This window comes from Varanus komodoensis, unplaced genomic scaffold, assembly GCF_004798865.1.
Source record: "Varanus komodoensis strain SLA01 unplaced genomic scaffold, ASM479886v1 scaffold32, whole genome shotgun sequence".
Lineage (NCBI taxonomy): Eukaryota > Metazoa > Chordata > Lepidosauria > Squamata > Varanidae > Varanus > Varanus komodoensis.
The window spans coordinates 12858970-12884196 of record NW_025335798.1 but is presented as its reverse complement, the minus strand read 5'-3'; the positions used below and the strand labels follow the sequence as shown (position 1 = coordinate 12884196).

The window sequence follows — 25227 nt, the reverse complement described above, 5'->3', positions numbered from 1 at the left end:
ATAGAAAAGACAATATTAAAACTTATTAAAATATTGCTGGAATAAAAAGGTCTTAACCTGTCGCCGAAAAACAAATAACGACGGCGCCAGGCAGACCTCTCTGGGGAGCGCACTCCATAGATGGGGTGCCACCGCAGAGAAAGCCCTCCTCCGGGTACTCACCCTCCTAATATCATTCACGGGGGGTTCCTGGAGGAGAACCTCTGCTGCCGATCTCAAGGGGCGGGAGGGCAAATATGGAAAATGGAAATTCTATTATATCCAGACTTGGTTACATTATGACTTCATTTAAGGCTGACTTTCTACCATATGTGGTGGACTTGTGAAATTATTACATGCTCTTGGAAGTTGATACATGTGGAAATACAAAAAACCTTTAAAGTTCCCTATGAGTCCTAAGAATATGCTTTTGAACAAGATGCCAGACACTTTTTCAAAGAACATGTCAGAGTTATTCAAATACATGGTAACTGCAGCAAAAATGACAATTGCTTCTAAATGGAAAACACCAGAATGCCCAACAATCAAAGATTGCATACTCTGCCAACTTATTTTTCCAATGATGGCAAAATTAACTAATTAGGTAAACCGTAGACTGATTCAAGAATCGAAGAATTTAATGGAAAATGGAAATTCTATTATATCCAGTATAATTAAGATGATACAAAAGGAATTTTGTTAAAATATTTTTGATGATTTATAATTGATTTGAAACAATTGGAAAAAATTGTCAGAGAGCTATAGTCATTTTTGGGGGCTTCAGTACATTGACAGAAAGATAGAATTTTTTTGGTCTCTTTGGAAATATGCAGGTATTGCTTAACTTGATTAAAATCCCTTGGCAATTTTATTTTACTTTTTTTTCTTATACCGTTTTTCTTTCGATATCTTATTTTAAGAAAACAATAAAAATTAGAAAGGAAATATGATAACCCACCACCATGAATTTGGCTCAATACTGCCAGGTCCTTATTTTCCTAGATCTTTGCTTGTTTGTTTTGCATTTTCATTGTTTATCATCATGCAACTTTTGTTTTAGTCCAGTGGGGTATTGACAGTCTCTGTTTGTTTCTGCCTGTGACTGATTCTGATTAATCGTTTCAGTGCTGTATGTTGGAATGTTAAAATTAACAGTTTGAAAACTGCATACATCTTTGTAGTACTCATGATGTTGCATTACTTTTGGTGCTAGCCTTGCTGTTGCATGGCAACATTATTTTATAATTTGTCTATTACTGATATGATCTTCATGGCTAAAAGATAAAGGATAAAACTGGGAAACTAATAACATGCAGGGTGCTGTAGTACCATCTCAGTGTTACTTAATTTGAAGCAATGTAATAAAATAGTCACATTTATTAGTATGAGCACAGTTTGTGGAAAATAACAGCTGCAATAATTACTGTGTGATTTCTCCTCACTTGGCAGATATGATGGTATTTTAGCTTTTCTGGTGCCAGCAAACTTCACTGGAAGGAATGGTGCCGAAAATGTTGTTTCTGCTCAGTTTCTAGTATGCCTTGCAATCCTCACAAATCAGTTAGAAAGCAAAGTGTGTGGCTGCTTAGTTCATTTGGGCATTGAAACCATGAGCACACTTACAAAGTGATTCATGCACCTGCCCGGCAGGTTACAAGAGCTGATTGACACATGATAAGTTTAATTGCATGTGTCTCGTGCTATGACAAGGTAAGTGTTTTGCAAAAGACAAATCACATCAAATACATGTGTAGGTATCGTGCTCCTATGACCATGCAAAACTTACAAACAGCCTAAAACTTATCCTTTATGTGCAACAAACCCACCTTTTTACCAAACTATCCCTGCTTCTTATCTTTGTAGATATCTCTGGCTTTTGCTTCTGATTTGATATACAACCAAATCACTATGTGGTCTGTGAGATGTGGTAGCCCAGCCTGTCCTTAGCTTCCTCCATAGTTTGGATGGAGCAGTTCCGGGCAATGTCATGGTAGGGTTGTAACAAGATTTCTGTGTGTAAGGACAAAGTAGAGGAGGCCAGAACTGTTATTACCAGCTATTACTAGGCTAGGGGAACTGCTGCTTCTCATGACAACCATGTATTCTTCATAACAGCTGGTTTAGATCTAAAGACAAGAGCCGCTTGCTCTTCTATTTCCCCTGCCCTTTCTCATAATACACATGAGCTTTCACCTTATTATAGGTCCTGCAACCACTGGTGTGTTGAACACCAAACACATTTTCTCACTCCCCTGTTAGTTCTAAATTCTTGCATTAAACAAGTGGAAACAAGCACTTTCAGACTCTACCACTCACTCACTCTGTCTTTCTTCTGCTACTCTCTCTACCTGAATAATTTTCCCTTCTTGACTTGATGTGATACTTTCCTCATATCACCACTTTTAAGAATTAGAAAGTATCTGAGAGATAGAAAAGAAAGTCTGTAATTCACCTACTTCCCAAAACAGAAGGAATAAGAAAATTCTTAATGGTATTTGATCAGAAATTTTACAGACTTTTATTGTTTTGTTGTTATTGCAAGTTTCAATAAAACAATCCCATAAAAAGGAAAAAGAAAATATATATCTGTAGGTCTCTTCATCGATTTAAAAATATTTGTGGACTTTATTCAGGCAGAGAAAGTAAGAAAGTTAATATCACTCCTTTCTGGAGTTTCTGGAAACTCAAAGAAGTGTTGAAAGGGAGGAGGACAAGTGTCAGTTCAGCTCTTAAAATCAAGAGGATTACTCTGCCAAAAGGGAGGCATTACCCCTCTCACACACTTTTTGGTGGTTCCCCACCTTTACCAGTGCTTTCTAGGTGATATTTTAACATTTGGTCCCTGGCAATCATGCACAAATTAACCTATATGCAGTCTTTGTCAGTTTCCTTGTCTGTTACCTGTTCTTTGCTGCTCCCTTATGACAGCTGTAATGGATGAGGAAATAGATCAAGCAAGACTACAAATGGGCAGTTGTAAGTGTTTACTTAAGAAAACAAAACAAAAATTTTTAAAGGTGAATACAGTTGCAAATTTTCAAGGGCTGAAAAGGAAATTTGATCCTAGTTCTGCTTTTTTTGAGGCTCCAGAAAATAAAAAAACTAAAAATGACAGAAAACAGAAAGAGGTAGAGACCAGAGTGGGTAAGGCAAAGCAGGTCAGGTTCTGCCAAGGATGCTTGGATATTTGCCAAAGGCAGCTACTGGACTGATGCAAAAGTGCAGGAGAACAACCCACGGTCAATCATCTGCTGGCCAAAAATGGGTTGTTCAGCACTCAGCCAATCCACTGTGGCTTATTCACAGAAAGGCCTCGTAGGAGGTCCAAATCCCAGGCCCAGAGACAAGCTAATGCGAACTTTTTCTCAGTTATATAGGGGACTGTGAAATTCACATGGAATTGTCCAAGATTAAAGTTGGAATGAAAGGAATACAGGTGGGTACAGCACAATTTACATTTATTGAACAGTTTGAAACACTTCATACATTCCACTTCCTGGAAGTTAATAAAATGCTGCTTTCCCCTTCCTCTTCCACCAGCTGTATGGAACATTACGAGTGATACTAGAGCCGCTACTGACAGAATTGCCTTTCTTTGGAGCTGTTACCATGTTTTTCATCCAAAAACCTGTAAGTCAACTGTCAGTTCTTATCTCCTTTTGATTTACATATTTGCTCTCTTCATTTTATCAGTAGCTGTTCTACTGGAGCTGTGAATGGTGTTCTTGTAAAGTAAAGAATTTGTGACTGTTGTCCCTCTACCCAGCATTGTTAACAGACGCAAGCCCTAGAAAAAGAAAGATGGCTTGGAAAGAGACTAGTAAAGTGTGACCAGCACTGATGCTTTGCAAATGACACAGACAGAACTGATTCTATTAGAGACAACTGTGTTGTTCTTGTACCAAATGAAATTTATTAAAGTGTTTCTATGCTGCCTTTCATGGTAAAGCCCTCCCAAGAAGGATCATAAAAACATAAGAACTAGAACAAATATCTTCATAGTACAAACTAAAATTGCAGCCTCCAAACCTGGTATAGCTGAACCTAGTAATCATGTAAAACAATTAAAAGAAATGTGATACTTATTAAACAATTAAGGGTGCAATCCCATGCAATTTTAGACAGGGAAAAAGCCAGCCACTCTCAGCGGCCTGGCTGAAGCATGCTGTAAGTGGTAGGCTTTTTTCCTGCCTGAACTGGCATAGGAATGCACCTTAAATATTAATAAAACTGTGCCCAGTGTTTTGGCTAAAAGGGTTTTCAAAGCTTTTAGAGATGGAACCAAACTTAAGTCCATTGGGAGTGTATTCCATGAATATGGAGCTGCCTACCAAAGGCCCTGGTATGCAAGAAGTGTACAATTTTAAGTGTGCAAAATGTGTCCAGAGTCATAACTACCTCTGCATGCAGGTTCACATGGGGTAAGATGGATGCTCTGTGCCTCTGTGCTCTGTGCCTCAGTGCACTAAAAGCTCGCTAGATAATACCTTTCATTGTAGTCTCAACGGTGGCATTGATGCCACAAGTTATAGAACTTGTGGGCCACCATGGGCTTTGAAAATAAGTCCGCAGAAGTTAACCCGTACATAGAACATTGATGGTCCAGTCTTGCCCCCAAATACTGGGTTAGTAACTTGTGGCACATAATTGCCCTGCAAAGGAAAGGTGGGCAAAGGAAAATCTAAAGGGTGGAGCTGTAACCTTCTGCAAGAACCTGCTCGCCTGGTCAGCTGGAGCAGTGCCACAGGCAACTTATATCAAATCCATTGTGATGCTGAGGAGGGGTAGTGTTCAGTTACTCTAGGCAGGTGTGTGTGAAATCTGTGGATTTGGGTGTGAAAAGCAAGCTTTAATGACTGATCTGATCAAGATACAGGCACTGGTGATTAAAGCAAGCATAGAGGAACAGTGGCCTGTCCTGGCCTGCGGATGCTTCCCAAATGCCCGCAAACACTTGGCTGCCTTTCAGAGATGGGGAACAATAATTGAAACCTAGTTAGTGAATCAGAGGTGCTTGATGGGGAGGGGAGAACACCCAAACCCTGAGCTTGTTTCTTCAGAAGTAAAGTATCAGTGCATTGAACAAGGCTCACTCCCAGTGGCGTCTGCATAGGACCTTAGCCTTTATCTCATTGTGTAGAGATCCATAAATGCTTGAGATTTATTTTCATTTTACATGTCCCCAGGAAGGTAGCTGCTAACTCTGAGTGTTTTCCTGTCTGAAGCAAAGCCCAAATTCAGCTAGGGCCATGGTGATGGTGATGGTGGTAGCAATAATGATCTTATTACCTCATGCAGGAACCAGTTTCTGCCTTCATTTATCCCCTGAAGGAAGTCACGTAGCCCTGCTGTATGGAACGGCTGGGCCTGGAAAGGAGGTGTGCGTCCTTTTCCGAAGCCCCGTGCTGTTCCCTGTGGGGTAGGAATGGTGGAATGCATTCCACCACCTTAGGGTACTCGGGCGTTAAGCTGGAATGTCACTCCTGAACCAGCTGTGTGAGTCATGGAATTAATGAAGTGCCTTGACATTCCTGGCAGATGCCTACCAACTTTAAAAAGTTGACACTTGCTGAGCACATGTGCCTTGCGTGGCAAGTATGTGGGAAGAACCTGGGGAGGATAGCCGCCTCTAGCCAAGGAAATGCAGGGAGGCCGGGCTTACTCATCTCCTTTTGGTCTATGTAATCCATGCACATGACTGCCGCAAGGCTGCCGTGCTGTGATGTTAATCAGAAGTTGTGGTGGCAGCCGGCAGTGTCTTTGCAGTCAGCACGAGATAGGGATGGCTGCATGGCTCTCGCAGGCTTCCCAGGCTTGTGTGAATTCTCCGCCCACTTGGAATGACCACGTACGCACGTGGCCGTCTGAAATGCCACATGCTAGGCCAAATGGAAAACACGTTCACTGAGAGCTTTCAAACATCCGAAGAATCTTGCTTAATTTGAGCGTACTTGCAGGATCGGTTTCTTGGTGGTAGTGCATCTGCTAAGCACGCAAAGGGTCGCAGGGTTGATCACTGTGGGTCTAGGAAAGGGAAGCTTCCAGCCATACGGAATAATGCTGAGCTAGAGGGACAATGTCTAACAATACGAGGCAGCTTCCTATGTTCCCAGTGCTGGCATTACTTTTTGTGAGTTCTGCATTAAAGCCAATTGAGTGATTGAAAATGCAGTTTTTGTAGTGACTGAATGTACCATGTTTGTTTGTCTGTCTTTGTCTAACTCCCAATGTAGCACTTGGAATTCAATTGGGCAGGACTAACCAACGTGTTAGATGCTCCGGGCATTAGGTAAGTGCTCCATCGAGTTTTCTGCCAGGAGAGGGGCTGTAGCTCAGTGGCAGAGCCCTGCTTTGCATGCAGAATGTCCTGAGTTCAGTCCTTAGCATCTCCCAGCAGGGCTAGGAAAGACTCCTGCCTGAAACCTTGGGAAGCTGCTGCCAGGCAGTATATGGGGCTATATGGACCCCTGGCCTGACTTGGTCTCTGGCAGTGCCTGCGCTGGCTAGCATCTTAAAAGAAAACATCTGGGGAATGCAAGGAAAGTTCTGTGTTAAATGCCAGGGTTGGAATTGGTCCTCATTCCACACTTATCAAGCAGGGCCATTTCAGCTGCCCCACTATGGCAGCTTCCCAGAATGATGCTGATGGCGACCAGTAGGGCTCATTTCCATCACACAGAACGTGTGTCCCTGTCTGGCATCCACGGGGGGGAGGGCGGTGCTGGTGTGAGAACGCTCTGCAACTTGTGGGGAGTGACAAGCCGCACTACTGAATGCTATTTGCCTTTATCACAGTGGTGTGCATTCAGCAGCTTGTGTTAGAATTGCTCTGTGATTTAATGTTGTGGGCCTTCAGATGCTTGGAATGAGAGCATTTGGCACTTAAATGGGCAGTATCATTTTGGCTCAGCTGCAGCACTCAACAAGCCACAAGAAAATATGGCTTGCCTGGGAACCCGAGTCATTAAAATCTCCTTCCTTGTGCAGTGGTTTTGATAGCATCCATGTTCGTGCTAGAAAGTAGACACCCAAGCATGCAAGCTTAATAGGCCTGCCTTACATATATTTGTTGCGTGTGCTTTTAAAAATCTGTATCGTGTGTACATGTGTGTTTGTTTTCCTCATTTCAGCTTATTGTCAGACTCCTTAATCCAGGATCTCATAGCTTCCCGGTTGGTGCTGCCAAATCGACTCACTATTCCACTGAAAAAAAACATTAACATTGCTCACTTGCGGTTTCCTATTCCATACGTGAGTTATGTCTGAGAACTATGCTCTTAAGACTTGTCAACAAGTCAGCCAGCTCAGAATATAAGGTAGAGCCCTCTCTGAAACAGTGGAGGCTATTTCCTGGCTTGGCTGTTTTTCTGCACCTGCCATTTTGTGGTGATGGACATTGATAAGGCAGGAACTGGGATAAGGCAGCAAACTTACAATGTGCTCATATCTCAATCAAAGCAGCAAAGATGGAGCTACAAGTCACATCCTCACTTACTGCTCTTGTCTTGACCAGAAATAGATCCTGGGCTTTGCCTTTTTCCTTTCCCTTCAAACTCTTCCTCATTCAATATGTCATAGGACTTCAGACAACCTGATTCCTAGCCAAGTTTTCTTGGGGGGCGGGGTAAACAGATTTTTGGTATGGGAGAATTTTTTGAACATATGGAGCCTTGGTGAGACAAGACCCGGTTTGTATGTCATGACCACCCATGATGGGCACCATGGGTGCTACTCCAGACCACATGGGAACAAGCAGATGAGCATGCTGGCTCCTGATACCACTTTTGCTTTGCCTAACAACCCAGGAATGTCCCCTTCCTGGATTGTGTACTGTGACATTGAGAAAATTCCCTCAACATGGATAAAAACTCTGGCTTGCTTTTATTTCAACAGTGCCGAATGCCCGATTCAGGTGTCACAACAAAGCAGAAGGAAGTGGGTGGAACGTTGTTGTTGCCGCCATGTGCCATCGAGTCATCTCTGACTCATGGTGACCATATGTATGAAAGCTTTCCAAAATGTCCTGTCCATGGCAGCCCTGATCAGCTCTTGTAATCAAGGCTGTGGCTTCCTTTATGGAGTCGAACCACCTCATAGTTGATCTCCCTTTTCTTCTTCAACTTTCCTTAGCATGCTGGTCTTCTCCAGGGGGTTTTGCCTTCTCATGATGTACCCGAAGTGGTCACAACTAGGAACAGCTCAAACAAGTGCTAGGTAGCTATCATGACGTACAAATCAGGTCATCATTTTGAGTCTCCCTAGATCTGAGTGGCACACAAATTCACTCAGAATTAATGTGGGTCAAGTGAAGACTATGGAACAGTCTTAGAGAACATGGCAGGTGGGATGTAGGCCCACAATAAATAAAAATGGTCTCTGATGGGTTTATGTAAAATGCTAGATATGCCACTGTCAAATGCATTAACCTGCTTCTGTCCTTATTGCGGTATTTATAGTGCTTTCTTGATCATAACATTTAGAATATAGATGCTTAATGAAAATGGTAAATAATGTTTTTTTGTTTGTATGTATGTTTTAAAGGGAGTAGTAAGAGTGTACCTACAAGAAGCTGAAAATCTTGTCCAAAAAGACAGCTTCCTCGGGGCGATCAGAGGGAAGTCAGACCCTTACGCTCTTGTTCGAGTTGGCCTAGTGCAGTTCCGAAGCAAGACCATCCAAAGAAATCTGAATCCTATCTGGAATGAAATGTTTGAGGTGGTACTTCTACTTGAACACTTAGCACAAGCAGGGTGTTAGGTGCAGAACTTCTGGCTGAAGTTCTGATTACATCAACACACAAATCTGTACATGCCTACTCTGAAGCCAGTCCTACTGATTTAAATGAGGCTTATTCCTAGTTGAGCAGGTATAGGAGTAAAGCCCAGGTCAACGTTACTTTGAAAATACTTTAGCTCTATATGAGCAAACAGAATTGAATTGGAGCAGAAGGAAACGGTTCAATGTAACAGATCACTAGTACAGATCTGGGGAACTTGTGGACCACCAACTGTTTTGAATCGAACCTGCCATTATTCTTCATCTAGCTATGCTGGCTAGGGCTGATGGGAGTTGTAGGCCAAAATATTTGGAGGACCGCAACATTCCCATCCCTGCACCAGTGACTCACTCAGCTTTTTTGTTTTTGTGCTGTGCTGTGCTTTGCTGTGGCTTAGCAGGACTCACTGTCAATACCTGAGGAGGGGCTGCGTGTGGCCCTTGGCCGCTTTGGGTGCAGCCCACAAAATCAGTGGTGCCTCACCCACGTGATGCACCAGCAGCTTCTTCCCCAGACCCTCTCCGCTCTCCCTCCCTCCACAGGGAAAAGCTTTTACTTCTGCTCAGCTGGGGATAAGAGTTTTCATTGCCGTGAAGAAGGGGCAAGCCGTGGGGGAGGAGCTGCGAGCGATTCAGTCCTGCTTGCTTCTGAGGGTTGCCCTGCTTGCTTTTGGGGAGACATGCTGTTGACGTTTGCTTCTGAGTAGACACACAAGGGCTGGGTGCCTGAAGGTGATCCTGAAGGATTAAGTCCTGCTTGCTTCAGAGGAGGAAAAGGTCCCTTGTCCTGCTGGCGGCAGCGGGATGTGCGCATGTGCGTGCACACACACGTATATGTGGATATAGATTTCCAGGGCTGAAACAGTTGTGTTACCCTGTGCTGCATGACGGAAAATCAACAACCGCTTGCACATTCCCAATTTAATTGATCATCATGACTATGAGGAGGAACTGAAAGGCTAAAAAGGCATTTTTCGGTGTGCTTGCTTCAGTATTATGCGTGGCAAACAGGAAAGTGTCTTTCTTGCTGAATCAGTACTTCAGGGGAACAGGAAGCCCTGCACTTTTACGTTTTACCCTATGCAGTGGCTTTTGAATAACAATAGATCCACAGCATTCTGTGTTTATTTTGTTTTTAAGTGTTGCGCTTCTCTTTTTCTCCCTGCAGTTTGTTGTTCATGAGATACCTGGTCAGGATCTAGAGGTAGACCTGTATGATGAAGACCCAGATAAAGATGACTTCCTGGGCAGGTGATGGATAGTAATTTCCCCTTCCATGTATATAACTTTCTGCTGTGTATGTGTGTAGTCAGCATCAGTCAACATCAGTTAATTTAATTCAATTTAATTTATCCTGCATTTGAAAAAAGTACAGGGTGCAGCTCCCTGGAGATTTTACTGCTTCTGAATGCAGGAGGGGAACTCAGTATTTGAATACTCTCCTGCTTTCCCAAAGAACTCTTAACCTCTAAAACTAGGATACGGTTATTTAAGCCTCTGCTGTGGGAGGACAGACAAACATCCATTCCCCCTCCCCGCCCCCTCAGCCTGCGTTCAGAAGTGTTGGATCCTGATATGATTGTACTTTCTTCTTATGGACTCAGTACTGGATCTGAGCGCATCAGTGATCTTGCATTTCATATTTTGTTCTGGACCAGTGTGAGATGGGGCAAGGCAGGAATGGAGCAACTGTATTCCAGATATTTGTGGCACAAGGCAAGCCAATATCCAGTAGTTCATCCCAGTGTGCCTTATTTGCAGATGTGGAACATGTCTTTCTATCTGTCTGCCCACCTGCCTGCCTGCCTGCCTGCCTGTCTTCAGCCATGCTGTGATAAAATTTGCGATGGTCTTTGTGTCCTAGTGAAGGAGGATTATGTTTCTGTACTAGGATGGTCCAAATCTTACTTGGAATCTGGTGTGGTGTGTATGTTTAACAGGTCTCAAAACAGCACTAAATCCACAAACATCCAACAGAGGTGCTTCTCTCCAGTCTTTTCCCATTTCTGTACCCAGATGCCGCCAAAAGAGCTAAATGTGCCTCTTCAGATGAAGATCTTTGAGCCAGTGTGAAGGACGACTCAGTGGTCTTTTATACACCCTGATGTTCTGGTTCTTGTGTGATGAGGGAGTTCCGCAAATGCTGTACTTTCCATTTGGATTCAGGGCTTCATAGTTTCCTTGTGGACAGCAGAGGTTTAAAATCTGCAAGAGCCCTCAGAGTTGCTCTGGAGAGCCATCCATAAATTTAGGGACAGGAAGGCAGAACATTGTATAGCATGAAAGGAACTGCTTTCACACATCGCTGTTCTACCTGCCCCTGTGTCTTTCTCCTATAGATGGAGAAGACACAGCTAATTCAGACTGAGGCAGGGCAAAAAGGTGAACGCCAGGCACCTCTTTGGGCATAGACATTATTTGTGAATCATGAAAGCAAGTACAACAGTTCATCAAGAGCTCATTTGTATGACTTGTTCTATATATTTTGCAGCTTGCTTATAAACCTTGCGGATGTGAGGAATGACAGAGTTGTTGATGAGGTAAAGCCTGTTCTTGGCACATTACGGGTGACAATGGCTTTTTCTTTGTGCTTTATAATATTACTTGAAAGCATGCTGATTTTTATTGAATGGGCTATAAGAACACTGTTTGTTTATTCAGTACATTTATGTCCAATCTTTTTTCCTGTGAGGAACCCAAGGAAGATTACATAATCTTCCTCCTCCTCTCCATTTTATTCTTACAACAGACCTAGGAGGTAGGTTAGGCAGAGAGTCAGTGACTGGCCCAAAGTCACTCACTGAGCTTCATGGCCAAGAGGGGACATAGGACCTGGATCTCCCAAGTTCTAGTCTAGCATTGTAGCCACTGCACCACACTGGGGCTCTAAAAAGGTTTGTTGACGTTCATTACACAAGCATTAAATCCTACTAAATTTAAAATGATCTATAGATATGGGTTTTTTTATCCCCACATAAATCTGATGAGGTTTCTACTGCCACAGAATATCTTAATGGTTGCACGGGGCTGTTGGTGAAAGATTACAAAGCTGCAAAGAGTCTTGGCATTCCTTTAAGCCTATTAAATTACGACATATGCCTTTTTTGGCCTGATTGATTACATGCATGGCTGTGTATCTGTAAGATTGACCTCAAATAGATTCTGTTCCCTCAAATACTAAAGATGAGTTGCTAGCGCCGCTTTGTCCGTTCCATCTCATGCACGATTCAGCACATGCTTGCAGCTTTAATGTGGCTTTATGACACTGATCTGTTTTTCTTTCCTTTTCCAAAGTGGTTCCCTCTAAGCAAGATAGAAAGTGGGCATGTGCATTTGAAGCTTGAGTGGTACTCTTTGGTCACTAGTCAAGAGAAACTTTGTGAGGTGAGTTTTCTGTGAGCTGGGATAGCTGAAGTGGGACAAACTCCTGACAGGATGTGGAATCAAAATTAATCTCCCTCTGTCTGTGCATCTATTTTGCTAGCTACAGGATGGTACTGTGCCATATAAAGCACCTCTGTAGAAACATGTCATACACAGTTGTGCCATGTTTTTAAGAACCCTGCTTGTGTAGAATTTAGAAAGGGGTCAGATGTGCATAGCATCTGTAGCCGTGGCTGACAGCCAAAGTCATAGAAACAGAGTGAGTCAGAAGGGACCTCTGGGGCCATCTAGTCTGACCCCCGGCTCCAGCCGGCTCCGCTCACGACATGCCCACCACGTGCATGTCCAGCCTATCCTTGAACACCCGCACCGATGGGGCCTCGACCACGTCCCGTGGAAACCCATTCCACACCCTTGGTCATGTGAGGGCTTGTATCTGTACTGGTCCCGCATGCAGCCAAATAGCAGACAGGTAGCAGAAACTACCAAAATGGACCATGTGCTCTGCAAGACCTGCTTTTTAACATGAATGTGAGGGTGCTGAAAAAGGAAGAGGAACACTCATATCAGTGTAGTAATTTTTACTGATTTTTTTCAGGACAAGACTGGTCTTGCCACAGCAGTTCTCATTGTGTATTTGGACAGTGCTTTCAATCTTCCTGTGAGTACACTGAAGCAACACATTTGTACCCCAAACTGCACACACGTTGCTGTACTGTCTGCGTACTGACTATCTCTGCAGGTTTTGCTGTGCAGCACATACTGCTGCTCTCCTGCCAAGCATAACATTTTGGCTGACATGACATGATCTTATTTGGAAGCTGGATTCTGCAGGTCTGCTAGGGCCTGCCTGATTCTACAATCAGATTCTGAATCAGACCTGCCTGATTCTACCAAATGAGTTGTCCGAGGAGTGTCTTGTGTGGCAGATCTATGAATTCAATGACTTGCACGAGATAAAGGATGCTTTTTGAGATGAGCCAGTATATCAAAACACAGGGACTGCAGGTGGCGCAGTGGTTTAAACCGCTGTGCTGCTGGGCTGGTTGATCGAAAGGTCGCCGGTTTGAATCTGCACAACGGGGTGAGTGCCCCTTGCTCTGTCCCAGCTCCTGCCAACCTTGCAGTTTGAAAGCATATAAATGCAAGTAGATGAAAAGGTACCACTTCGGTGGGCAGGCAACAGCGTTCCGTGCACTTCGGTGTTTAGTCATGCCGGCCACATGACCATGGAGACTGCAGACAAACGCTGGGTCCCTCGGCCAGGAAACGGAGATGAGCACCGCCCCCTAGAGTCAGGCATGACTGGACTTCATGTCAAGAGGAAACCTTTACCTTTATCAAAACACAAATTTGAGGCAGAACATTCCTCAGGGGTTCACTTGCTTGAAGGCGGAAGCAAAAATGTCCAGAACTAGCAGAAACTTAACTAGCTAGCCACATTTCACCCTCTCTGATTCTTACAGGATTTTTGATGAAACCTGTTTGAATATATTGGAAATCATGACCTCCTAACTTCTGTAAAACTGGCTTCTGCACTATGGAGGATGAAGCTGTGGAAGCAAAATGATGGATTTAATAGGGTGACTGGGTTGCTCTTCTATTTTTCATGTCTGTAGACCTGGGTTCTCATCATGAATTCTAACAGGGACCTATTACCTTGCCCTTCAAGCTGAATTTGGGGTAAATTGCAAAATTTGTAAACAATAAAATAAGGTAAAATGCATACAAAATGCACAAAAAACAGAAGAATCTAGGAGTAGAGAATTAAAAGAAAACTTATTCAACCAGGAATAAAGTAAATCAAATTCATGGAAGGATGAGGGTGGGTTTGTGCAAACCGCCTCTCCTGGTGTTGGAATATCATGGAGGAGGTGAACATTTTAAGTTTGCTTTTGCATCCCCTTTTCACGTTAACTCTCTTCCCTAATACAGAAAAATCAGTTTGAATATTTCAATGGTGAATATGGACCAAAGAAGTTTAGAAAAGACAGATACCTCAAGGTAAGATGTCTCTTATTTTGCAGTGCCCCAAAAGGGAACACACGTTGAACAAAATACTCAGTGGATGTCATGATGGATAAAAACTGGGGGTATATCTTTTACATCTTTGTAGTTAAGCTTTGTGTCTCAACTGTTTTCAGAACAGAGAGGCAAATTGATGGAATAACAGTCAGTGTAGGAGAGGCTACAGTGATATACAACATCCTGACTAATGGGTGGGATAGAAAATGTATACATTCATAAATAAAACTATACAAACAATTCTCATGCCAAAGTTAGGTGATGCATGGGAACTTTTATAGCACCTCTGTGGTTTGCATGCTTCAATTTTTTTTTAAAGGCTGCAGGTTTCTACTTCCATATGCTTTTAGAAGCATCCATTTACCCTCATGGTGGGATAAACAAGGTTATATGTCAAAAGCTCAGCAACTATGATTTCAATGCTTATTATTTCTCAGCCTTGCTGATTTTTAAACCCTTGGAGAAACACCATCTAGCCATCCAATCTACTGGTTTACTTCTGAAAAGACCATTAAATAACCATCAGAGGTGTTTTTGACCTATCACTTGGTTCAGGCTATCACTGGCAAAACTCAGAAATCTTGTACACGAAGAACAGCACAAATTGCTGCTTGGTCCCCGTACTTCTCTATCTGAAGTAACTCTTTATCATATTCAAGTTCTGCCTCCAGATATGAATGGTTGCTGTATCCAAGTATAAATACTGGATGTAGAGTACTGCAGTATTAAGCCAGTTCCTAATCTAAGAGTCTCCCATCCCTTCCCAAATCCCGTTGAATCACCAAGTTAATGCTAGTCTTTCTGCTTAAGCCACTACCTTCTCTCGTGCAGTTTATGTTGCTATTAACACTGCCCTTTATTTCAAAATGGTAAATAATACAGAAGATGGAACAGGAGCCTTCTTCCTTTGTCCTGCTCACAGTGGGCAGCAAAACTCATAGAAGCAAGGTAAGGGGCATTGTCCTTTCTTTTTCATGAAGTGCACACAAGCATGTGTCCCTGTTTTTGGTGGTGCGGAGGCAGGTGTCTCTCTAGTAGTACAATATCGCAGCACAGCTTGCCTTAAACACCTTAGTCCTTTGTAGACAATAACAAGCGACCCTGGGCGACACACAGGTGCAAATCCCAGTCCAGCATCCATGGAATGATGTGCTGTCCCCCACATAGGATGGCTGATGTGACCGGAGTGAGTGCTGCTTAAGGGCCACTAGCCACGCAGCTCTTCATCCCTATGCAGTTGGATGAGCTCTCTGCTGCATGCAGCTCTTTGTACCTCCACTTGTGAATGGCAGCTTAAATAAGCATATAGGCATGTGGAGTAGTTGAAAACAGTTGTACATGTTCAAAAAAAATCTGAGATAGAACAAATGCATTTTTTTGCTTGTTTTAAACTGAAATCATTGTGTAAATGCTTAGGGTTCCAGCTTAGGGTGGTGCTGGAACACTATGAAGATTGCATCCACTGAGAACATTTAAAGAAAACATTTGGAAGTGCCCAGAAAGATGCCTATGAGTTTGGAGGCAATGACCTGGTCCATGTGTGGCAGACAATTTACTGGAGTCACATGTTGGCACCATTTTGAATCTGTAACCTCTAATCCAAGGTTACTCTGTGATGTGCAGACCTGGACATTGTCGGTTTATTGTTTGTTTATTTCATATGGCATTGGTGGTGCAGTGGTTTAAACTGCTGGGCTGGTTGATCGAAAGGTCGCCAGTTTGAATCTGCACAGCGGGGTGAGTTCTCATTGCTCCGTCCCAGCTCCTGTCAACCTTGCAGTTCGAAAGCATGCAAATGCAAGTAGATGAAAAGGTGCCACTTCAGTGGGCAGGTAACAGCGTTCCGTGCACTTCGGTGTTTAGTCATGCCGGCCACATGACCACGGAGACTGTCTGTGGACAACTGCTGGCTCCCTCGGCTAGGAAACGGAGATGAGCACTGCCCCCTAGAGTCAGGCATGACTGGACTTTAATGTCAAGCGGAAACCTTTACCTTTACCTTTATGGCATTGGTATAATTAGCCAGGAAGTCTACAGTGCTAATGCAGAATAGTTTGGCTACCCAAGTTTGCTAGCTTTCCAGTTCACATTTGCACGCTGTCCACAGTGCACCACAGGGGCAAGCCAGCTTTGCACACAAAGCAGCTTGCTCTGGTCTGCAGGAGTGTTGGTGTACTCCAGTCTCTCTCCACCACCAGTTAACAGTGTGGGTTAATCCTGGGTTAAACAACCCATATTTAAATAAAAACTAATCATAGGTCAAACTGTGGGTTGTTTAAGTGATGGCGTCTCAACTCTCATGTAGTAACCACCAATCAAGGTATTTGGAGGTTGCATATTCAAAATGGCAGTGGTATTATGTGCAAATGTGAACAGTCTCCCTCTCTTGGGGATGCTCCCCAGGCATGTTGCCTCTGAACCTGAAAGCTCTACATAATGAAAAAGGATTGAACACTGGGGTACTAATGACATTGGTCACAATAGCCAGACCTGCGACATTTCTGCAGTCCTGTTTTGCATAGCAGCTCCAGAAGAGGATGCTCGCCTTAGGGAAGACTTTCTTTTCAGAAAGAATAAAACAGAGCACGCCCAGTGGCTGGAGGTTTTGAACAACCCCCCCCCCCCGAAACTGATGTGCAAATGGATGAAGAAATCTGTACGGCAATAAACAAGGGAGGCAGGGCCTATTTGATCATTCCTGATGGTTGGAAAAGCCTCAAGTATAATGTTCTTGTCCTGCATTTAATACAGTTGGACATGCTTGTTCAATGGATACTTTTCCCTCCGAGTAGGGGGGGGTGTGCATGCATGCATGTGCCAGCTGTTTTTCCTGGGCCGTGTCCTGGGAACTGCTGTTGGGTAGACATGAGTTCCTCATTCACAAGCCACGTGTGATCCACAGGTTCTGCAGAAGCCATCTTTTCCCAAGTCTCATGGATTCTGCCGACATGTTAGCTGTTTTTACTCTCTAGAATTTTCTGCAAACTTAGCCATGGAAAATATGGAAAATAATATCGTGAACCAAAATGGTGCTTTAGTACTTAGGCTAGAGTGTGAAAATACACATTTGGGGGAGTTTGCATATTTTAGCAGGATTAGTGCACTTTGGGGAGTATGAATTTGCAAAACTACGAAGTTGCGCCAATGCATGCAATGAATGCATCTCCACAAAATCCAGTTCTGCCAGTGAGCAAACAGTAGCATAAGGGCATTTGGCAATCCATGAAGCCATAATAGCATAGATTACAGAATGCCTACAATTCCTGCTCGTGTCTGTTTGGAGATTGGTCCCATTGAACTCACTAGGTCTAGCTTACTAGGAAGTGCATGTACGCTGCAGTCCATGTGATCTATAACTAAGGGCGTATGTCTTTCTCCCTTCCAACCCCTGGTCTCACTTCTTCAAGCAGACCTGTAATTTCACCAAGGATCCTGTGTGGGGCCAGGCATTCACATTCTTCATACACAGCGCTTCGTCTCAGTCTCTTCACCTGGAGGTCAGTTTGTCTCCTCTCCCTTTCTGCGAGGGGGGCACATCTTGGGGTTCCATCTCTATACATACTTTCTGTAGTGTGTGCTCACTATTGCTACTTCAGAAAGTGACTGCAAAAGTGGATCATTTTTCTTAATGAGGAGACCACTAATTTCACATGTTGTACATACAGCCAAATGTAACTTGTGATAAAACAGAGCCAGTGTGGGGTAGTGGTTAAGAGCATGGGACTGGGACTCAGGCGATCTGAGTTCTGGTCCCCGCTCAGCCATGGGGCCAACTGGGTGACTTTGGGCCAGTCACAGACTCTCAGCCCAACCTACCTCACAGGGTTGTTGTTGTGGGGATAAGATGGAGGAGGAGAAGTTATGTAAGCTGCCTTGAGCCCTTTGTAGGAAAAAGGCAGGATATAAATTGAAAATAAATAAGTAAAAATAAAATATTGCCCAGAATGTCTTGCTGAGTGTACATGCCTCCAAGAGAATATTCCCAGTGAAGGAATATTTGCAGGGGTCACCTCTTTCCAGAATAGGCATGCACAGCAGGCCTGGGCAGCACTGGGATCTTTGTGGACAAACAAGTACCTTTTTCAAAGTAAACGTGCCCCTTTTTAAGTTGTGGCTGCAACGGAGTGGCAAACCAGTCTACTGCCCCAGGGGCAGTGTCTGTGGGAAGCTGCACAAGCTCTGTGAGTGGCGTAGTGCCACACCTGGTCTGCAGTCCAGCTATTTGCTCTGGAGACCACCTGGCCTGAAAGATGTAATAAGTAAGATAAAGGATTTAATAACAATTTTAATAAAATCTTTGTTATAATTTGGCTGCTTGTTCATATAATCTCTAAATGCAGGCACGTGTTGACTTTTCCTTTTGTGCTCTATTAGCAATGATACATTTGTGGTGACGTACAGCTGAAACTGGCAGATCTCTTGAAACAACATTTCAAAGGCCTTGAAGCTATTCTGCCTAGAAAAGAGAGCAGATGTATTTCATGAGAAAACCAGAAACGATGTAGCGCACTGGGCAGAGCACGGGATGTGGCCTCATTGCAGCCCCATGTTTTGATGGACAGTGAAAATAATCCTGCACTTTCCATTGTAGCATGAGAACATTTGGGGACTTTCCTGACGATTAAGCTGTTTTAGCATTAGCGTGAGAAAAGGACCGTAATGAAGGTCATTTTTCACAGCACTGCTTTGAATGGTTGCTTCAGGCCCATTTGCTTTGCTTTCCTTCTGGATCTCTGCAGTGAAATGCTCTGTTGATCGAGAATGCCCAGGGAGACTTGTGGGCAAGATTGGACTTGCCTTGATAAAGACTTCAGCTGCTCAGTTATTGGCACACACCCTGCTTTTCACCACAACTCTTTCTTGTTATGAGAGCCTGGTTCTCCAAGACCGTCCATGAGAAGGCAGGCAATTTGAATTGTGGTCATTTCCTATCAATGGTCCAGTTAATTGGTGCTGGCATTAGGGGTTTTTTAAAACTTCAGATGGTATAGTAACCCTTATTAAAATTCCCACTTGTCAAATGGGCAAAATTGCTGTTGACTTGCAACAATCCTAATATGTATGGTTTGGAGTGAAAGGAATTAAAATATTTCTTGGGCTGGCTTAACATGCCCATGTGTTTTTCCATCTCTCTAGATCAAAGATAAGGATCGGGAGAATGCCCTGGGGACCTTGGTGTTTTCTCTTGCTCACTTACTAAAAAATCCTGATATGACAGTCGAACAAAACTTTCAGCTGGATCATTCTGGAGTGGACAGCTGCATTAAGCTGAAAGTTGTATTGAGAGTAAGTTTAGGCTTCTCAATTTCCCACACTTTCCTCTTCCTTTGTTGTCATTCTTACTGTTTTTACATTAGAAATTTACTGTGCATTCTTGATACTAATTTTGTTTCCTAGCAGCAGATGTATCTCAGAAAATAAAGAAATAATACTTTTTGAATCCAGCAGTAAATAGTGATTAGTCTGCATGAGTGTTTCTTCTGGACATGAAAAGTCTATGTTGGAAACATACTTACATTATATATGGATTTATATACTTCAGATCAAATGTGATGAGTTTAAATCAAAGGGAATTGCCACAAACTCTTGATCTCTCCGCAAGATGTATCGATTAATTTCAGTAGAGTGTGTTGTTCATATCTAGGGCAGCATGTTAGAAGTGAGATAGTAACGCTTTCTTAGGTGCTGCAGGAAAATATTCATTTGACTCTTACTTAAAAGTAACTGGTCTTGCTGTTCATTTTTTAGATGCAGGTAAAAATCCAAAATAATCTTACTTTGTTTTTATTAAATTTGAAAACCATTACTATAAATGCTGAATATTTAATAAGTTATATGAATAAGTTAATAAGTTATGGAGAACTCTGAATTAATTTCAGAAGCCAATTACATGTTAGATTTTCAAGCATTGAAAGTATGCTAAAATAGGGCTAACAGCATTTTAAGCAGCACTTTCCTACAGAGTCCCAGATTCTAGTGTTAATATTTCCTCTGTCAAGTCTCATTCCATACAATTACTAGTAAGTCAATATTAATTATAAACACTGGGAAGACCAGCGTGGGGGAGAAGCATAGTGACAAGAAAGGAGATGAGTATTCGGTTTTCTGCTGCCTTTAGCATGGGAAATATTATCTGTGGCTAAATTACTGTTACATTCAGAACTCATAGCCATAAAAAGCATAGCCTAAAATCTATGATTTTCAAAAGCTAACTAACAGGAAACATGCAGGTGGTGGGGAAGATAAGTGGCATGATGCATAGTAATCAGATGAATAGCTTCCAGGTCAGGACTAGCAGGTGAATATTAAGGTGAGCCATTAATAAAAGGTCTAAGAGCTTCTTATCTTGACATTGCTCCCAGTCAGACTTACATCATCTGTTTTCTTTGGACTGCAAATGAGCAATTAGGATTTCCAAGCCTACCCAGGTGGAACAGGATCAGACAAACTTTCAAAAGAATTATCTCAAGTATGTTTCACAGATGCGTATCTACCATATGCTTTGTATTTGTTTCCCAAGAGGGGAAAAAGACAATTGGGGAATTAATTTGAAAATCCACATCAATTCTACACCCGGATTCACACACTCACCTGTACATCTCAGTAGTAAGCACACATTTAAAATGTTCCCTCTTTGGTGCCTAGTAAGAGAATGACCGTGGTTGCTACCTCTATTTTTCTCTGCGAAGAAATGAGAAGGATTGTGACAAGTATAATGATTAGCCCTCCAGTAGAAAAACTGGTTTGGGGGTCAAATGTACACTGAAAGCCACACAAATAGAATGTTTGGTGGAAGTTCCTAAGCATGGCACCATTTGCAAATAAAAGATCATGCCTGTTTTGAAACTTTTTCTTTTCCAATTTATAAAAATATAATTGCACTTCCATCATTTGGAGCAACCATACCTCAAAATATAAAGTAAAGAAAAAATCTGCCCAAACAGAATATGGGACTCTAACTGACCTCAGAGTGTTATTCTTAAAAAATCTGTCTGTAACAAATGACATAATTATAACAGGGACACAAGTACTACTGTGTGATGATCCGTTATTTTGTCATTGCATTGTCTGTAGCCTCCGGAGCTGCAGGCGGCTCGTTGGGCTTATTTTGCACCTCACCCCTTGCTGCCCACAGGAACCCGCTTGCTGCCACTGCCCACGAGCGCCCGCTTGCTGCCCACCACTGCAGCCCACGGGCACCCACCTGCAGCGCTCAGACATGTGACAGTGACCATACGTGGCTCTTCCACTGAGCAAGTCTGGCCACCCCTAGTCTGTAGAGGTTACCGCATCTCTCTTCTTGGTGTCAGCAGTAGCAAACACTATGAGTTTTGAGGGTGCTTCTCTTGGTATCTTGGGCAAGCCGCTTATGTGTCTAGATTCTGATCAGTTCTGGTCTTTGATCTACTAGGAAGATACATCCTTGGGGCATTCCTGTCATTCTTTATTCTTCCAAATCCCAGAGTGCAAGCTCCTCAATCTTGTCTCACGCAGCTGATGGAAATGCTGCAGTGCACGAATGTTTGCATGTTGTGGAGGAGACTCACTGGGTACTTGGAGCTTCTGTCTCAAAGTTCCCTTTAAAGTAAACTTCATCAGTAGGAAAGAGATTGCCTTCAAAATGATGGGTATAATTGTATCTCTGCTTTGTTTTAGGCATTGGCTATAGAGCAATCTGATCCAGAAAGCACTTACAGTGGCGTTAATGCCTTAAAGCAAGTTCCTATCCCTGCTACAGAGCAAGATGGAAATCAAGGCAAGACATGGCTGCCACCGCCGCCGCCGCCGCCACCACCACCACCACCACCACCACCACTGCGTCCTCAATCACTTCCACTAAAAGTAGATGTGCCCAAAGCATGTCAAGGCAGCACAGACTTGGGTGTGCCTAAATCTACAGGTGACAGACAAGAGAACCAAGCTAACTCTAATGCAAATGAGAAATGGGCAGTGCCAGTTGTGATAGAAGCTGTGGCTGGAATTAATGAGCATGCCGGCCCGGCTGGCGTGGACCCCAAGTACTTGACATGTCCTCAGCCCATTCGCGCAGCCCAGACACAGCCAGCCCCACAGAGACTTGGACTTGCCCCCAGTATGGCATCTCTGGGCACCCTAGCCTCTTCAGCCCTGGATATAACTTGCAGCAATCTGGACCTCAATAAGTAAGTCTGATCTCGATCTGATTGTTTGCCTAAACTGAGCATAGCTGCGTCTTTTAGTTCTCAAGGGAATGCAGCATGCGTTCAGCCTCCTGGGGAGGAGGGGCATTCACTTTTTGAAAGTTAATCCATTATCTTGCAGTGGGACGCTTCTTCCGGGAATGTCCATGGGAGAGATTCACCTCACTGTGCGCTATGCTTCCTTAAGGCAGTGTCTTATTGTGCTGGTCAATGCATGCAGGTAATGTCTAAGAGATCTATTTCTGTTTGTCTTCTAGGACAAATGCTGTGTGGGGCTTATTGTTTGGTATGCACCACCTGCTCCAATACAACCGGGTCATGCTATGTAGGTGCACTAATATTACAATGTAAAAGTCAGCATTATTCTATTGCACTGTTTCAACATGGAGCAGACCACGTGTGGCTTTCAGTATTAGCCAGTGTGCTTTCCCTCTCCTCCATCTTGGCCTTTGGCCTGCAGTTCATTGGGTCCATACATTCCAGCAACAGTGAATGGCATAACTATGCTATACTGATGAGCAGAGCCTCAGTCTCCAACAACTTTGCTGCGAACATTTCAAATGTTATAACTCTACCATTTTTGGTCCAAGAGCCAAACTCTTAAAGCTCTTCTTGCTGGTTACTAAGGCTCAAGAGAAGCATGTGAAGCTTTTAGAATGGGGAAAAGGCTGTGTACAAGTCAAGAAACCACCAAACAGTATGTTTGGGTAACAGGACTGGAACCGGGAAGTAGGGATATGGCTTTCCATGGAACCCCAGAGGGCCAGATGTTTTACAAATCCTGCTCCAGGTGTTACCCCACCAACTTTAACCCTTAGCAGTTAATAGCTAAATCCTCAGAACAAGATGAGATGCACAAACACCCACTTGCCATTTATGTATTGCTTTGGATGTAAAGAAGAGTAAAGGCACTCTATAGATATGTGTTTTTAGACTCTAGGCACTCTATAGATATGCGTTTTTAGACTCGATCACAAATGCGGCATTGCTTTCTGTTCCAAAAGAAATCTAATGCCATGTTCTCAGCAAGGGGCACATCCATACGTCCGCATCTACTTGCTCCCAGACAAAAGATGGGTAACCCGAAGAAGAACCACTGTGAAGAAAAGAACTCTGAATCCTCGCTATGACGAAAAGTAAGTAGATCCCATGACACATTTTTTTCTTACTGAAAGCTACATGTTTAACCTGCTGTTTACATGGCTCTCAGTCAAGAATTTGCATTGTTACTGAGCTTTGAAATCTGAGCTCAGTCAAAGTTATGCCTTAGTGGAAGAACTGGACGCTGTGGTGTCAGCCTGATACTTGAGGTAGGCAGGAATACTACGTTAGCCTTGTCCTCCTCATTTGTATCTGGTTTCTCAAAGTTGGTATTCCTTCTTTTAGGAGAAGTGCCTTGAAAACGAATTTCTGGGCTTTCTCAGGGTGATACATACTCTCTATAATTCTCTTCAGCTTTGTTTCTGTATATGTAGAGTAGCTTGCATACAAAATCCTTCCAATTATATATGCCACCTTTTAAACTTGCAGTAATGTGACTTGATAGTGCAGCAAGGCTGTTTGGCTCCAGCACAGGAAAATAGGTAAGATTCCACATGATGGCGCACCGCTCAACATACCTGCTTCCCTTTCCTGAGAAGGCTTTGCTTTTACTATCTAAGATATGCAGAAGAGTACGCAGTATGTGCTGAAAAGACTGGATGCATTCAGCCATTCACTGGATAGCAGACCTGCCCGCTAAGCAGGCTGACCCACGACTGCTAAGCCAGCACGAGGACAGGGCAAGGCCTGGCAACAATGCAGCCCACCTCTTAAGAGATGGTATCATTTCTCCAGTTGGATTGCCCGGCCTCCTAACTGGGATGATATCTCAACTTGTACAGATGCCATACTGATCAATGTCTCCCCCACTCCCCTGCCCCCTGCCACCACATATTCATGCAGCTTCAAACATCTAGTTATGGGTATCAACTGGAAGACCCGAGGCTCAGTTCTGCACACCTTTAGTGTTCTCTAAAGCACAAATCATGAAGCAGGAGAGATCTCCTTCTCATCTGTCTGTCTGTCTGTCTGTCTATCTATCAACCACATAATCTCTCATGCTTCTTCAGTCTCATTGTGTAGAGAACTCTAGTGAAGTGAATGAGCCCTGTGTGGTGAAAGAACCCACCCCCAATTAATTTAATTTGCAGAATTCTGACTTTTATAGCTCAACATTTGAAAGTTTTGAACATGTCACATATCAGAAGCAATGTTTAAAATCTTACAAAACTTTAACCTCTTGTGGTTTTGTGTTTGATATTTAGCATATATTCATTTTCCATGATCTACTTTTAGATTCGAATTTTTTGACACTTTGGAAGAAATTAAGAAACGAGCCTTAGATATTGCAGTAAAAAATCGACGGCCATTTATTTCACATGAAAGGAAGGAGCTTGGAAAGGTAAAGCATCTTGTAAAACTTGAACTTTTTTCAGAGAATGGAAAAAGTAAACCAGTGAAATTAATTCCAGCTAGGAAGAAATCGATGAGTGGCTTCCAAATCCACAAGAACTCATCATGGTGTTGTTGAAAGTATAATGGGTTGTCATGTCACCCAAACCTGAGTGAACCAACTTGACCCCATTACGCATACTGGGAACCAGCTACCTATCCACTTGGGGAAAACGGCAAAACCCTTTGATGCTCTTGCCAATAATTCTTGGATGACGGTCATTGTCTGTGGCAATTGGAAAGAAGTGGTACTGGCTGTCTCCCCTGCTGCTCATGATCACAAGCCTCTTCAGTGGCTGTCATAGCTTTCTTCCTCCCAGAGGGGACATTGCAAAAGCCAGCAGGTGCCTCACTGGTTTTCACGATCTCAGTTTTGACAGCTACTGTATAT

General features: G+C 43.2%; 1 protein-coding gene across 1 annotated transcript in view; it reads left to right on the top strand.

Annotated features, from left to right (window-relative positions):
• ESYT3 (extended synaptotagmin 3) overlaps nt 1-25227 on the top strand; it is a 41694-nt gene that overhangs the window by 14583 nt on the left and 1884 nt on the right. Inside the window, exons 5-21 of the mRNA XM_044438483.1 lie at nt 3349-3415; nt 3520-3609; nt 6213-6268; nt 7110-7230; nt 8521-8694; nt 9923-10005; nt 11246-11294; nt 12049-12138; nt 12737-12799; nt 14074-14142; nt 15046-15111; nt 17574-17660; nt 19300-19449; nt 21820-22325; nt 22465-22563; nt 23348-23479; nt 24681-24786. Of these exons, the coding sequence (XP_044294418.1) occupies nt 3349-3415; nt 3520-3609; nt 6213-6268; nt 7110-7230; nt 8521-8694; nt 9923-10005; nt 11246-11294; nt 12049-12138; nt 12737-12799; nt 14074-14142; nt 15046-15111; nt 17574-17660; nt 19300-19449; nt 21820-22325; nt 22465-22563; nt 23348-23479; nt 24681-24786 (2008 nt within the window). The remainder of the gene's footprint in view (nt 1-3348; nt 3416-3519; nt 3610-6212; nt 6269-7109; nt 7231-8520; nt 8695-9922; nt 10006-11245; nt 11295-12048; nt 12139-12736; nt 12800-14073; nt 14143-15045; nt 15112-17573; nt 17661-19299; nt 19450-21819; nt 22326-22464; nt 22564-23347; nt 23480-24680; nt 24787-25227) is intronic.